The sequence below is a fragment of the Vombatus ursinus genome, unplaced genomic scaffold (genome assembly GCF_900497805.2).
Source record: "Vombatus ursinus unplaced genomic scaffold, bare-nosed wombat genome assembly UNPS02000749.1, whole genome shotgun sequence".
Classification (NCBI taxonomy): Eukaryota; Metazoa; Chordata; class Mammalia; order Diprotodontia; family Vombatidae; genus Vombatus; species Vombatus ursinus.
In genome coordinates, this window is record NW_020940527.1 from 21,656,627 (window position 1) to 21,671,103 (window position 14,477).

At 39.5% G+C, this 14,477-nt stretch overlaps 1 protein-coding gene across 2 annotated transcripts in view; it reads right to left on the reverse strand.

Moving 5' to 3' along the window:
- VSTM4 (V-set and transmembrane domain containing 4) overlaps positions 1–14,477 on the reverse strand; it is a 135,429-nt gene that overhangs the window by 38,900 nt on the left and 82,052 nt on the right. For both annotated transcript variants that reach the window (XM_027861089.1, XM_027861082.1), the window contains exon 7: positions 14,216–14,277. In XM_027861089.1, the coding sequence (XP_027716890.1) occupies positions 14,216–14,277 (62 nt within the window). The remainder of the gene's footprint in view (positions 1–14,215; positions 14,278–14,477) is intronic.

Consider the following 14,477-nt stretch of genomic DNA (forward strand, 5'->3'; position numbering starts at 1 on the left):
TTAATCTCTTCTCATGTACAAAAGCCCTGGACAAAGGAAGAGGTAAGGAAGGAGAAATGGGATGAAGTTCCATACCCTCAAGCAGCTAAGGGAGATGAGGCATTCTCTAAAAGCTCTGTGGTATGTAACAGAACATTATTGCATGGGCACATAAGAGGCGCTCACAGATGTGTGTATTATGGAGGTCAGGGAGGACTAGGCCATTTCCAGCTATGTGGTAGGTGCTGGGGCTGTATAAGAAGAAATTAATTAACCTGCTCCCAAACCATAAGCCTTAGACACCCAACCCTATATCTCCGAAGAGAATTCGATCATCAGATCATACGACTGAAGAGTCATTCTAGAATCTTTCAACATAAAAGTCAAAAATAGGGGCAGCTAGGTGGTGCAGTGGATAGAGCACCGGCCCTCAAGTCAGGAGGACCTGAGTTCAAATCCAGCCTCAGACCAAACACTTGACACTTACTAGCTGTGTGACCCTGGGCAACTCACTTAACCCCAATTGCCTAAAAAAGTAAAAAAAAAAAAAAAAAAAAAAAAAAAACAACCCAAAAATAAATGAAAGTCAGCTCTTTCTGCTTGCTTGCCAAAAACCAAGTAGGAGATGACTTCAAGATTAGGAGTGATATTCATTCAAATTTTGGATTTAGCAGAGAATAGAACCACTCAATTTCCAGTATTTGCTTATAAGGATCAAAATGTGTTCACAGTGGTCTGTTTTTTTACCCCAAATTATGTTTTATTTCTAGTACATTCTATTTGAGATAGAAAATGTCTTTTAATAATAACTCTCATATACTGCATGCTCAAAAGTGAAGTTTTTTTAATTAAATAGGTTTTTAAAAAATCAAATGTGAGCACAAATGATATTGTTTCATGAGATTACAAAAATAAGAGATAGCAAAAAGAATTTTGAAAAAAATGATTTCCCAGCAGTGCATTGAACACAGCAGCTAAACTCTCAATAAGAGAAAATAAGTTAGCAAAATTCTACCCACTGGAATGGGAAACTGAAATAGGAGCCGTTACGCCAAACATCAACGGCAAATATACAGGAGAAAGAAACCCTTGGCAGAAAAACACCCCAACTGCTGTTATAGGGAAAAGACCACCAGGGTTCATTCAAGCACCATTTCTACCATTTACTAGTTGTGTTACTTTGGACAAATTCATTTAAATTTGCATATTCTCAGTTGGTAGCTCAGTGGATAGAGTGCCTAGCCTGGAGTCAAGAAGACTCGTCTTCCTGAGATCAAATCCAGCCTCAGACACTAACTAGCTATGTAACTCCAGGCAAGTCATTAGCCCTGATTGCCTCAGTTTCCTCATCTGTAAAATGAGCTGGAGAAGGAAATGGCAAACCACTCCAGCATCTCTGCCAAGAAAACCCCAAATGGGGTCACAAAGAGTCGGAAACAACTGAAAACAACTGAACAATAAGTTCTCAGTTACTCTCATCCCCTTCAGTAGGGATAATTACATTTGTACTGACTATTTCAGAGAGTTGGGCTTAAGAAAATGATACCAGGTAATAAAGGAATGACCAATCCTGGTCTATAAGGACAGATAATGGAAAAAAATGTCTTTTTCCCCCTAGAAAATTAAGTCAACAAGTATTTATTTAGAACTAGGACTAGAGTCCTAATCCTCCTCTGACCTCAATACTGAATATATCTGTAAATGCCTCTCTTGTGTGCCTACTGGTTACCAGGCATTTGAGGTGGGGACTACTGTGGCAGAATGGTGCACATAATTCCAGATACAATTGCTGTGCCCCTCAGTTTTGCAAAGCTTTTTTTCCTTTGTTACAAAGAATAGGTATACAATCATGGGGATGGAAGTGGGAAAGAACAGACTGGGAAAAAACCATAGTGTATAATAAAAGAACATTATCACTTTGATAACTTCAAAAAATCAAAAGCTATCAATATAACTAGAAGATGATATTATAGAAGTAAATAAATTACTTTGTGAATATGAACTGTCATCATCTCAACCCATGGCCATTGTCAGCAGCTACTAATTAATTGTTCATGTAACTGTATGCTGTTATTCAGAAGTATTCAATCACAAGCCAAGTGTTCCCCCCCCAAAGTTTGTGTGAACAAGTGTGTGAATGTCAGGGTGGGGAGGAGATAGCTATAGGAGAGGAGATTAATTTTAGTATTCTTCTACTCAACAAAATTCCCAAATGAAGCTTCTTTCTCATAATTTGAATTTGCATTATTTGAGTACTTCCATAAAGTTCTCTTCTAGGTCTTCCTGGAGGATACAGATTCAATTTGCTTCCATTAAAGTTTATGTTTGATCAGTAATCAGTGAAAAATATAATAAATCCTTAAAAGCAGATGGTATCTTTCATATTTCCACCTGGATGTCCTAAAGGCATCTCAAACTCAACATGGCTATAATGTTACTAATTTTATTTCCCTTTTCCCCAAAAAGTCCCCCATCCCTTATCCAAATGTTCCTATTTTCTGTTGAAAACAATAGCCTCTGAACACTTGACCTTACTTTGAATCTCTCCCTTATAGCTCTGGCCCAATCACTTCTCCACATAGTGGCTAGATTGAAATCTCTAAAATAGATCAGATTGTATCACTCCCCCAACTCAAAAATCTTTGAATATTGCCTCTGGTAATAATAATAATATCTAGTATTTACATAGCACTTTAAGGTTTGCTAAATACTTTACAAACATTGTCTCATTTGATTCTTGCAATACTCCTGGTCAGGTAAATGATAGGACAAAATACAAACCCTCATCCTGGTATCCAAAGTCCTTCACAATGTGGCTCTCCATTACCTTTCCAGTTATGTTATATTAATGCTCTCTGAACTCTGTTTTAATCAAACTTGCCTGCTGGCTCTTCCCTGACCTCCTATGTGCCGTCTCTGGACTTTGTATAAGTGCTTACCCATATCTGGAGTAGTCTCTTTCTTGACCTCTCTTTGTGAACTTCCTCCCCTCCATAGTTCATGATGACTCCCTTTAAAGTGTCTTTCTATTACTTTGTACAACAGTTTATATATAACCCCACTAGAATGCAAGCTGCTTGAGGGCAGGAACTATTTTCTTCTTTACACTACCAGTACCTAGCACAGTGCCCTGTAGGTACAGTGCACTCAGTAAATAATTGTTGAATTGATATAGTCTTTCATGAGATCAAAATATTATATTAACCTTCTGTCTTACTCTGTGACCCATTTGGGGTTTTCTTGGCAAAGATACTGGAGTGGTTTGCCATTTCCTTCTCCAGTTCATTTTACAGATGACGAAACTGAGGCAAACAGGGTTAAGTGACTTGTCCAGGGTCACACAGAGAGTAAGGGTCTGAGGCCAGATTTGAAGTCAGGAAGATGAGGCTTCCTGACGTCAGGACTGGCGCTGTATGCATTATGGTGCCACCTGGCTACCCATGTGCCTTGAGTACTAGGAGATTAAATAAATTGACAAATTGACCCAAGATCACACAGTCAGTATGTGTTAGAGAAGAGACTTGAGGTAGCACATGGCTCTGCAGCCAGTGTTTTACGCAAGATGCAGTACTACCTTTCCTTTATCAGTTGCAACTGCTTAGCAATATGTAAGGATGACTTGGTAATGTCTTCAGTACCTGACCCAGTGTGCTTACTGTGCAGTGAGATTCCAGGGCTCCTATGAGGGCCAGAGGAAGTATAACTTCTCTCTGCTTCTGAGTCTGAAACAGGGAAAAGCTGACCTCTCTGGACACTTCAGATGTCTTAATAAGAATCTTATCTCACCTTAGTAGTTTTGCATCCCAGAAAGATCACATTCCGCTCAAAGCCACTTGGTGCCACTGATTTGTGGCCTACAGAGCCGTCTCTTCCTCTCCCTTATTTTCTGACTCCTTCATCCGACGAACTTTCCTTGAATCACTATCCCTTTCAAGATTCCAGCAACCATTCTTCCTCTCTCTGCCACCCCACCCCCTACCCCCAATCTATCGACATACATAACTCCCAGTGACAATAATGTGAAATGCATGTGTACCAAGGGGAGCATAGAATTTTTATCTCTGCTGAAATGGTACCAATCCGATAGAAGGAAGTTGTTGGGGTTTTGTTTTCTGCTTTTTTGCTTTTTTCTTTTTTCCCAAGGCTTTTACTCAGGGCGACGGATTGCGTGTTTGCGTAATGGTGGTGGTTTTTTTTTTTCTTTTTAATTTTAAATCGAGATTATGTACATATTTTATGCAGGTTAATATATCCTTTTCATGTAAAATTTAACTGAAGCCAATTCTAACACATTAACGACAACAAGAGAAATTCTCCAGCTTATTATAAACATCCTTCAAAAAACCTGAAATGCATGTCCTCTGGAAATAATTTTGCCAGTATTTAGGTTATTATTAAAATCCTCTCAGAATACTAACACTGGTGTCTAATGTGCCTTAAAGCCCCCTTTTTCCCCCCTTCTTATGATAGCAAAACTCTTTTCTGGCCCTGGCGGTACGTTCTCTATGGCTAGAACATAGTGATTGAGAAGAAGAGATTTTTTTCCCACAACCCAAGAAAGCTCTAAACTTGATGAGAGAGCTCCATTTATTCTCACTTTCCTGAGATCTAAGGCCACAACTGAACACAAACTCACTGTAGGGAATGATGAATTGAGTTCATTCTGTGTCTTTAACTCTGACAGACCGAATGATAGCTCAAATTTCCTGTTGATGTTTGCTGAAATGTGAGGTGATCCTGGGAAAGGATGTATCTGCCACAGCATCAAAGATTTACAGACTCCTGGAACTGAAAAGAACCCCCAGGGTTTACCAGGTGGGTTAGACTATACATACAAGAGCCAAACAAGATAGGTTATTTTCTGTAATGTTACTGATTTCTAGAGATAAAAATCTATAATCTCCTTTAGAAGCCAACTAGCACAGTTATGTGTTCTTGATGTAAAAACAGTTTCTTGTTGTCTAACTGACCTGTTATTGCAGAATAGGGCTCACTCCTTTGTCTTTGATGAAAGTGGAGGCAGAGGGCACTGGTAACATAATGCATCCCTATTTTATAAGCATTCCTATTCTCAATGATGATATTTAAGTTTTACAAATTAGTCCTTATTAATACCAAAAAAGTGACTGAGAGAACATTAATAATAACCAGTCTATTTACCCATTCCCCTAACTATACAAAATCTTTATGAGAGTCATCTAGATAAACACGCCTTGAAGCCATTCTCAATGAGGGTATTAGTAAGAAACAAGCGCACTTTCATAAATAATATTCAACAGTGGGCCACATAGTTATTATTTCAAGATTGATTGATACATGCAGAGAACATAAGATCCTATTGTGTTAATTATTGTTGATTATAAAACATAATAAATCCCGTATAACAAAATGCTGCCTGTTGTTCTGTTACAACAAAATGTCTCTGATCCATAAAGCACAATTATTCAAGATTTCAATGGAAATAACCCTATTTATCAACTATTTGATAACAAATATCAGGAAAGGCAAAAAAAGGAGATGCACACCTGGTAAAAGTGCTCATCACTGTAATGGAGATCTAGCAAAGTCCAAGTTGACAAGTGATTCCCTATGGATGGTGTTGTCTTGTAGATGGATAATCTTGTGCTAACTGCAACAAGCCCTAGAACATTTCACAGACTTTTGGAAGAAATCTGTAATCACTCAAAGAATTTGGCCCATCCATCCACACAGGAAAGACCAGGTGGATAAAGAATGTCTACCAACCAGATTTCACCATGCATTTAGACATACAGGCTTCAGAACTCATCCAACATTATGTATATCTGGGAGAAAGAGTACACATGGATTGCAAGTTGGGCCCATGGTTGTACAGAAGGAAAAGAGCAAGCTGGATTGTTTTCAGGAAATTATAAAGCACCTTTTCTGACTCCAACCTTACAATGAAAAGGAATCATCTAGCTGATGTTTAATATTAGAATATTTGGTCTAAACAAAATTCTAGAGAAATTCATCAACTTTAATTAGTCATTCTGATGGCTTGGTAGTAGGCATAAACAGCCTTCCTCATCCTCTTTTCTAGACTGATGAACTCTATTAAATCCAATTAAATAAATATTGATTATGTGCTTTCTCAATACAAGGCATTATGCTAGGAACTGAGGATACAAAAGCATGTGAGTATATGTGATTTTTTTTTCAATGACATAATTCCTACCCTACAGGAGCTTATACTCTTAGTAGGAGGAGGGGAATAACAGGTGCAGAATAGCAAAATATAACAAAAGGTTAAGCATGAAATAGAAGAAGGGGAAATCTAGACAAATTGCTCTAGGGAAATCTGAGGGAGAAAGCACTTTCAGCTTTGGGATTAGGGAAGGCTTCATAGAGAAGGAAGCCCATGAGCTAGATCTGAAAAGCAGACAGAACTGCAAAGGGCTATGAGTTCCAGACTCAGGAGAACTTAAATTTAGGGGTTCTTAAGCATTTTTTGTTTGTATATGCCATGGGCTCAGGAGTGTGCTAGAGCCAGCTCACACTGGCTTAAGTGAGCCAGCTGTTCGATTTTCCATGTGAGTTTTACACCTGGGAAATCAGCAAACACTACAAATTAGGGCTTGATTTGTTGTTTTGCTCATTCTTGAGATTTAAGGAAATAATGAAGAAAAAGTTGATAATGCAAATTATACCTAAAAGTATGTCGTGCATGCATTTTTCCCCCCAGAGAGCCAACTGTTAAACATTTACCAGCACACTCCTGAGTAGACCCCAGTGGAAGTCTGGTGAAATCTATAGACTCCTTCTGAGAATAATGTTTTTTAAGTGCATAAGAGAAAATACATTGGATTACAAGGAAACCAATTATTTTGAAATACAATCATCAATAAAAAATTAAATAAACAAGTTCACAAACCCCAAGTTTAGAATCCATAATAAATGAATGTACAGAGGCAAGAGGGGTCAGGGTGAAATCAGAGGACAACCAGTAGGGCCGCTTTGACTGCACTAGAGAGTAAACAAGGTGGTGCCATAAAGCATAGAGCACTGGACCTGGAGTTAGGAAGACCTGAGTGAAAATCTCTCCTCAGATACTTACTAGCTGTGTGACTCTGGGTGCATCACTTGATGTCTGTTTAAAATGAGGATAATAACAGCACCTCCCTCCCAGAGCTTTTGTGAGGATTCAATAATATTTATAAAATGATTAGCATAGTGCCTGGTATAAGTGCTTATTCCCTTACTCTCATTCTCCCTAGAAGGCATGAATAGCAATACATATAAATAAAGTTAGAAAAAAAAAAGTTACAGCCAGATTGTGAAGGCCCTCAAATGACTAACTAAGGGGTTGTTATTTCGTCTTATGAGCAATGGGAAGCAACTGGAGATTTTTGAGTTGAGGACCTCCATGGCAAAATTGATACATTAATATTATTTTGATGTGAAATATGAACTGGAAAGGGGAGAAATTGGAGTGAAGGTGACTAATCAGGAGGTTATTTTTTGCCACACTCTAGGCAGATGGTAAGGCCCTGAATAGGGGTGAAAGCAGTTTGCCCTGAGAGTAGAACCGAGAGAATATGGTGACTAGATTCATGCAGTGTGAGTTGGGGAGAGAAGAGATTGGGGAAGAACAATAAAAGATGAGTTCTGGGTCATGAGCCTGGATTAGAAAAGGATGATAAATTATGAATGGCATTAGGTATCTTAACAGCAGCATTATATTGTTGACTCAACAATGCCTGACTTCCAATCTTCTATCATTCTTAACTAGTTTTTCACCTGATACTCGAGATAGCTTAAAAAAGGGGGCATGTACGAAACTTCACCTTGTTTTTTCACGGCCCTGATAGGTATACACATAAAAGTGACCACGTTTGGCCTCAGGAGAAGGACCAATGTCAATGCTTGCTCCAACGCGCCTCAGGACACCAAGCCCATGCTCCATATATGCTTATGATGGACTATCTATCTAATTGATCATTTCAGATAGCTTGCTTCTCTCCCAAGGTCTTGGCAATTTGATTCAATTCTACTCAAGAAATAACTATCAAGCTACCATTATGTTCAGTGGATTGTACCAGGTGCTGTGAGAGATACAAAACTTAGACGTTACCTTACATTGGCCATTGTTAAATAAGGCCAGCATTCCTAATTCTACTGTATTTTTTGCAAAGCTATGCCAGTAAATGATTAACAACTGGCTCTCTGGGGGGGGGGGGAATCTATATACCTGACATACTTTTAAGTTTATTCTGCATTATGAATATTTCTCCATCCCTTTCTTATCAACAAGACAATAAATAAAATCCTGGTTTGTAGTGCCTGCTAATTTCCAGGGTGTAAATGCTCACTGAAGATTTAACAATCTACTCTCACTGAAAATTTAACAATCCACTCTCATGAACCAGGTTGAGCTGGCTCCAGTACGCTCCTGAATTTGACTTCAAAGACATTTCCTTCCTGCTTAGCCCCATTAAGATCCAGGATCATAGATTTATAGCTGGAACATGCTTTAGATTCCATGGAGTCTATCCCTTTAGTTTTACAGATGAGATAACTGAAAGTATCTGAGGCAGCATTTGAACCCAGACTTTCCTGACTCTGTTCCCTCCATATCTGTACAATGCTTGTTATCTCCAGCACTTTGCACAGTGCCTGGCACATAGTATGGACTCAATAAATGTTTATTGACCATTGACTCTCCCCTACAAGCTGGGGATGGGGCTAAACAACACAATGTTCTTTAGTTCTTGTCAGATGGACACAAAGTTAAAGTGACTTGTGCTATAGATTTTAATGCATTTTATTGTAATGGTCTTCCTGGAAAGGCTTGGGGGCCTATAGGGTTGGACTGATTGCTTCATGAGAGGTCTCCATCCACGTCAGGCACCAGGAGGTTTGACAAAATTTGTGGTCATAATGTCCAGCCCATTACTTTGCTGATGATGGTAGGTCTCTCTTACCTTGCTTCCATACAAATGCCTAGTCTTAAGTCAGTAGGTATAAGTGAAACCCTTCTCTCTCTGAGATAAGCATGCTTTTATTCTAGATAGAGATACTGAGATACCAAAGTGCATTTCCCGAATAATAGTTTGTTTAAAAAAAAAAAACTTTCCTGTAAGCTGAGACAACACTAAGGGCAGTATTCCCATCAGTATATGGAAATGCAGTGAGTCCTGTGCTCTACACGCTGCTCTTTCAGTTCATTACGGGATACTCAGGACTTCCCATTCCCTCCACAAGATACAATGAAATCTGGTTCCTGCTGCTTACAGGATTGTAGTGAAATTCATACAAAGTGCCAGATAAATGGAAGCTGTCATTACTATTCATCCTTGTTTCATTGCTTTTAAAAGCTAGTTTGTTTGTTTTTGCCCAGATGCCTCAAGATAATGGAAATAATTGTTTTTTCTTCCCTTCTCCAGCAACTCACTGAATCCATGACTGACCTTTCAAAAAAGTCACCTTTCTGTCTTTTATAATTTGCCTTAAACCAAGGAAGTAATTATTGTGGTTCCTCGAAATCTAAGTGTGAATTTACCTGACAGAGGAAAGTATGTAAGGGGGAGAGGAGATAGATAGACCAAAATACCTTGATCTCTTAAAAAACAAAGAAATAAACAACAACAACAAACCATTAAAAAAAAAAAAAACCCAAACCATAACTTTCTGGGATTAGTGAGGCAACAGCCTCCTTTTTGCACATAGGCCTGTCTCCCATAGTAGTGGACTGTCAGGGTGATTGAATATCACCCCTCCCCACTTGTCCAAGTTTAAAGGCTCACACAGGTCCTGCTGGCTCACAGAGAATAATAAGCTACACAGGCAGCTAGACTGCACAATGGATAGACTGTGAGATTTGGACTTAGGAAGTCCTGGGTTCAAATCTTGCCTCATATACATAGTGAGTGGGAAAGTCCCTTAAATTTTCTCAACCTTAGTTTCCTCATCTGTAAAATGAGAACAACAATAGCACCTATCTCCCAAGGTGTTTTGAGGATCAAATGAGACGACCTATATAATGGTACTTTGCAGTACATAAATGCAGGTTATTATTGCTGTTGCTATTCTTATGAAGCTTTTTGCCCACACTGAGTCCTTTCTTTAATTCGCCATGTCATTGGACTTTTCTGGCCCTTTTTTGGCCTCTTGGTTCGGGGTCCATCCTGGAATCTTTGCTTTCTTGCTGCTGACTCCTTCTCTAGAAGGGTGACTAGTGGTGCAATGGATAGAGCACCAGACTTAGAGTTGGGAAGACCTGAGGTCAAGTCTAGCTTCAGAAACTTCTTGGCTGTGTGACCTTGGACAAGTCACTTAACCTCTGTTTGCCACTGGAAAAGCAAATGGCAAAGCACTTTAGTATTTTCACCAAGAAAACCCCATGGACAGAGTTGGACACAACTGAACAACAACAACCTTCTCTAGTGTTTATTAACAGGCCTCTTGGGTCTATTCCTTCTAAGATTGCTATGTTGATGACCCTCCACTGCTCAGACTTACCCCTTGTTTCTAGCCTTTCGCACACTGTCAATTTTCTACGTATTCTTATATAGCATGAGATCTCAGTTCCAACTCTCATCTGGGTCTCACGAAATCTCATCTCTCAAGATCTCTACTGGTGCCATAGAAGACTCATGTCCAGTCCATGTTGTGGGTTCTAACACTGGGTGGAGCCAAGCTGAATAGAAGGTAGCATCCATTTGTAAGAGTTGACTGGGCAGTTGAGAGGGAGGGTTCCCCCCTCCCAATATGAACATTGATCTCCCTTCACGAAGTCTAGGCATGTTATTGGTGCCTTGTTTAGAGGACACAGACAGATCCTGATAATTTTAGTCAACGAGGTTGCCTCCAAGATGATGAGTATTATGAACTCTTGTTGGAGGATTGGACCCTCACCATGGTCTGTAAAAATACAATAACAGACCAGCTTAGTATTTGTGGGACTTTTTCTTCTCTTTCTCTGGTTTGGAAGACAGAGTAGCACAATGGATGTATGTTCTGGGGCCAGTAAGAAAAGAGGAGTTTGAGAAAGCGTGTGTGTGTGTGTGTGTGTACACATACACAAGAAACTTAACACAACAAACTGATAATGGGTGCCTTGGAACAAAAGCACATGAGGAGTTGCATGAGCTTGCCCAAGACCTAAGAGTTGACTGTCTCAGCCCAAGAGACATCAGCCAATTAGGGCATTGATAAGAGTTCTTACAGAAGCACATGGCTGAAGCAGACATATGTTTACCTACTGAGGGTGAGTAAAGAATATATGGACAACATTCCTGATTAGAGCCCTTCTTAGGGAAAGAAGACTGCCCACATGGTTACTGAACAATAACTTCTTAGAAGGTAATCATCCATGTGGCTCCTGAAGCTAGAGGGACACTGAAATTGACCTATGACTTGGAGAAGCAAGGAATTTGAACCTTGCTACATTATCCCTAGGGCAACTAGGTGGCACAGTGAGGCAGCTAGATAGTGCAATGGGTAGAGGCCTGGAGTTAGGAAAACTCATCTTCCTGAGTTCACATCCAGCCACAGACACTAACTTTGTAACCCTGGGCAAGTCACTTAACCCTGTTTACCTCCATTTCTTCATCTGTAAAATGTAGTGGAGAAGGAAATTGCAAGCTACTCCACTGTCTTTGTCAAGAAAATCCCAATGGGATCACGAAGAGTCAGACACAAATAAAAAAATGAATAAATGAACCATATTCCTACTTTTACAGTGAGTGATTTACACAGTACAGGTCAGATAGGAAGAGGATTGTTTGTCCAGCAGCTCCCAAGCTAGTTTCATCTACTTGGATAAAGTATGCTTATCTTCTGCTTGCTCTCCCTGGTACAAGTCTCTCCCCATTCCTGTCCAACTCCTGCTCAGCTGTCAAAGTGATTTTCCAAAAGTGCCCCTCTTAGCACATCACTCCCCTACTGAATAAACTGGGATCCAATGACATTGGCCTCCTTGCTGTTCTTTAAATAATATACTCCATCTCTCAACTCTGACCATTTTCACTGGCTGTCCTCCATGTACGGAATGCTCTTCCTCTTCATCTCTGCCAGGATTCCCTGGTTTCCTTCAGATTGCAGCTAAAATCCCCCAAAATCCCTCAGCTAAAACCGGCTGAAAGACTTCTACAGGAAGCCCTTGCCAACCCCTCTTAATTCTAGGCCCTCCTCTCTGTTGATTAATTATCCTTTATAGTTTGTTTGTATATAGCTGTCTGTATGTTGTCTTCTTCATTTGATGGTTAGTTCCATGAGGGCAGACACTATCTTTTTCTTTTCTTTATGTCTTCAGAGCTTATCCCAGTAGCTGGCACATAGTAGGTGATTAGTAAATGTTTATTGACTCTAAATCATACTGTGGTTCTAGGAGTCTTGGTGGGGTGGGTATTGGGGGATGGCGGAGTGGCAGAACATGTCGTGAAGAGAAATTCACTAGAATAACAAAGGGTTGCTCTGATGGAAAGTCCTAGTTTAGTTCCCTTCCAAGGACAGCTTATAGGCTACATCAATGTTTTATGTGTTTTTGTATCTATGCAATTTTGTGAATGTTGTGTATCCTACTCACATGTGTTATATCTTTGGATGCCTATTTGGGAGCTAACACCCTGTTATCCACATCTGTGGATATATAGGCATCAGCCAAACCCAAGCCGTATTTGGAGATTTTCCTGATATAGACTGTAAATGGGTTCAACAAGCCGAAGTCTTCCTTTTTGGGTCAGCCCCCAGACCTTATCTGCTAGCACAGAGCTCTAGAGGTCTTTGGACCATGGAAATCAAACTAAGAAACAAGCATATAAACCTTACACTACAATGAACAATGCTGCACAAACCCCTAACAGCTATTATCACATAAGTATCATTACATTATACCTCTGTCCCCATCTATTGGGACCCCAAAAAAGGAAAACCCTTAGAATCATTTTTCTAAAAGTTCTTGCCAAGGTCTGTTAGGGCCAACACATAGCTATTGACTGTTGTTTCAGCAGACATCAAGACTTACTGATCTAAGAGGTAAATATTGATTAAGGTGAAACTAAGGTCAATACTTGCCTCTTGGGACAATAAATCTTCACATTCACTAAAACCTGCAGACACTACACATAAAAATTTTGTGTACTGTAGATTTGACCCTGGAGTCCTCATAGGGAGTCCACAGGTATTGTCCAGGGCCTGGCCAGTTCTATCCAATATGATGAGTCCTCACCAATGTACTTTGCTTTGCATAATTGACAAGTTTCTGAAAGATTGCATGTAAAACAAATATTTCTAAATAAAATGATAATTAAAATGCATTGGGCAATTTGACAGTAAAAGAAACCCTAATATAAATAGTTTTATTAAATAAAGAATTGTTTTTTTAAAAAAAAATTAAGACTGGGTCTCCCTATCTCATTGATGCTAGAAAATGTAGTGGATATTCAGACCTGATCCCACTACTCTTCAGCGTGGAAACTTTTCCTGCTCTGTTTTCAGCTTAGGCTGGTTCATCCCTCCTTAGACAACTGGCCAGCCTGCTACTCCTGGAGGTTCACTCTGTTAATACCACACTAGTGTGGATATTTGATCACCCTCATCAACTGCATCTCAGAACTCCTGGATTCAAGAGATCCCACAGTCTCAGCCTCCCTGCTGTATGGGGTTATAGGCAGGTACCACCATGCCCAGCTAAGAATTGATTTTTCAGAACAATTAATCATCAGGGATCTTCTGATCTACCTTCTGTGTAAATATTTCCATACATTGTGTTTACTTAAAGAGAGATATATCTGCTAAAGGGTTAGTAAATATACCTGAAATTAGAACCATTATTCTGAATATGTCTTTTTAGTATATATCTAAGTATTAGAGAGTCTGGAAAAATTATATATTTAATATTTCATACTTTCAAAGAGGTCAAAGCTTGCTTCACCTTAAATGGAGAGAGACAGACAGACACAGGATGACAGAGAGAAAAAGAGACAGCAGCAGTTCTATGTTTGAAAAGAGGACCAGATTCAGGGTCAGAGTTTAAACCCTATGTCAGAAAGAATCCCGCCTGAATGTAGGACAAATGGTGCAATGCACAGGCCCAAGGAAATGGGACAAGGATCATATCAGAAGCTGAGGGCAACCGCTTCCCTGGAAGTGTAAGCAAGAAAAGGACTGACCACCATTTTGTCAATATTTCTAAGTTGATAAAGACACCATTCGCTTCTTTGAAAACACTGAGAGCTTGAGGTGAAAAATAAAAATAAGAAGCAAAAGTACTCACCAGAATAACTTTTCTTTGTGGTTTCAGCAACTTTGGTTTGTGGAAAGCATTAGCTATTGGAGCTAAAGAAACAAATAGAGAAATTAGTCTGCCAACTTCACTTAGGAGTTGGAGAAAACACATGCAGTTATCATTCCAGACCATGCCTTCCTTTCCTCTGCCTGGTCAAATATTCATAAGAACAAACAGGCCTCTCCATCAAGCCATCTCATGCGCCAATCCACCATCTCAGGTGGCTTTATTTTCTTAAAAGGTACAGGAC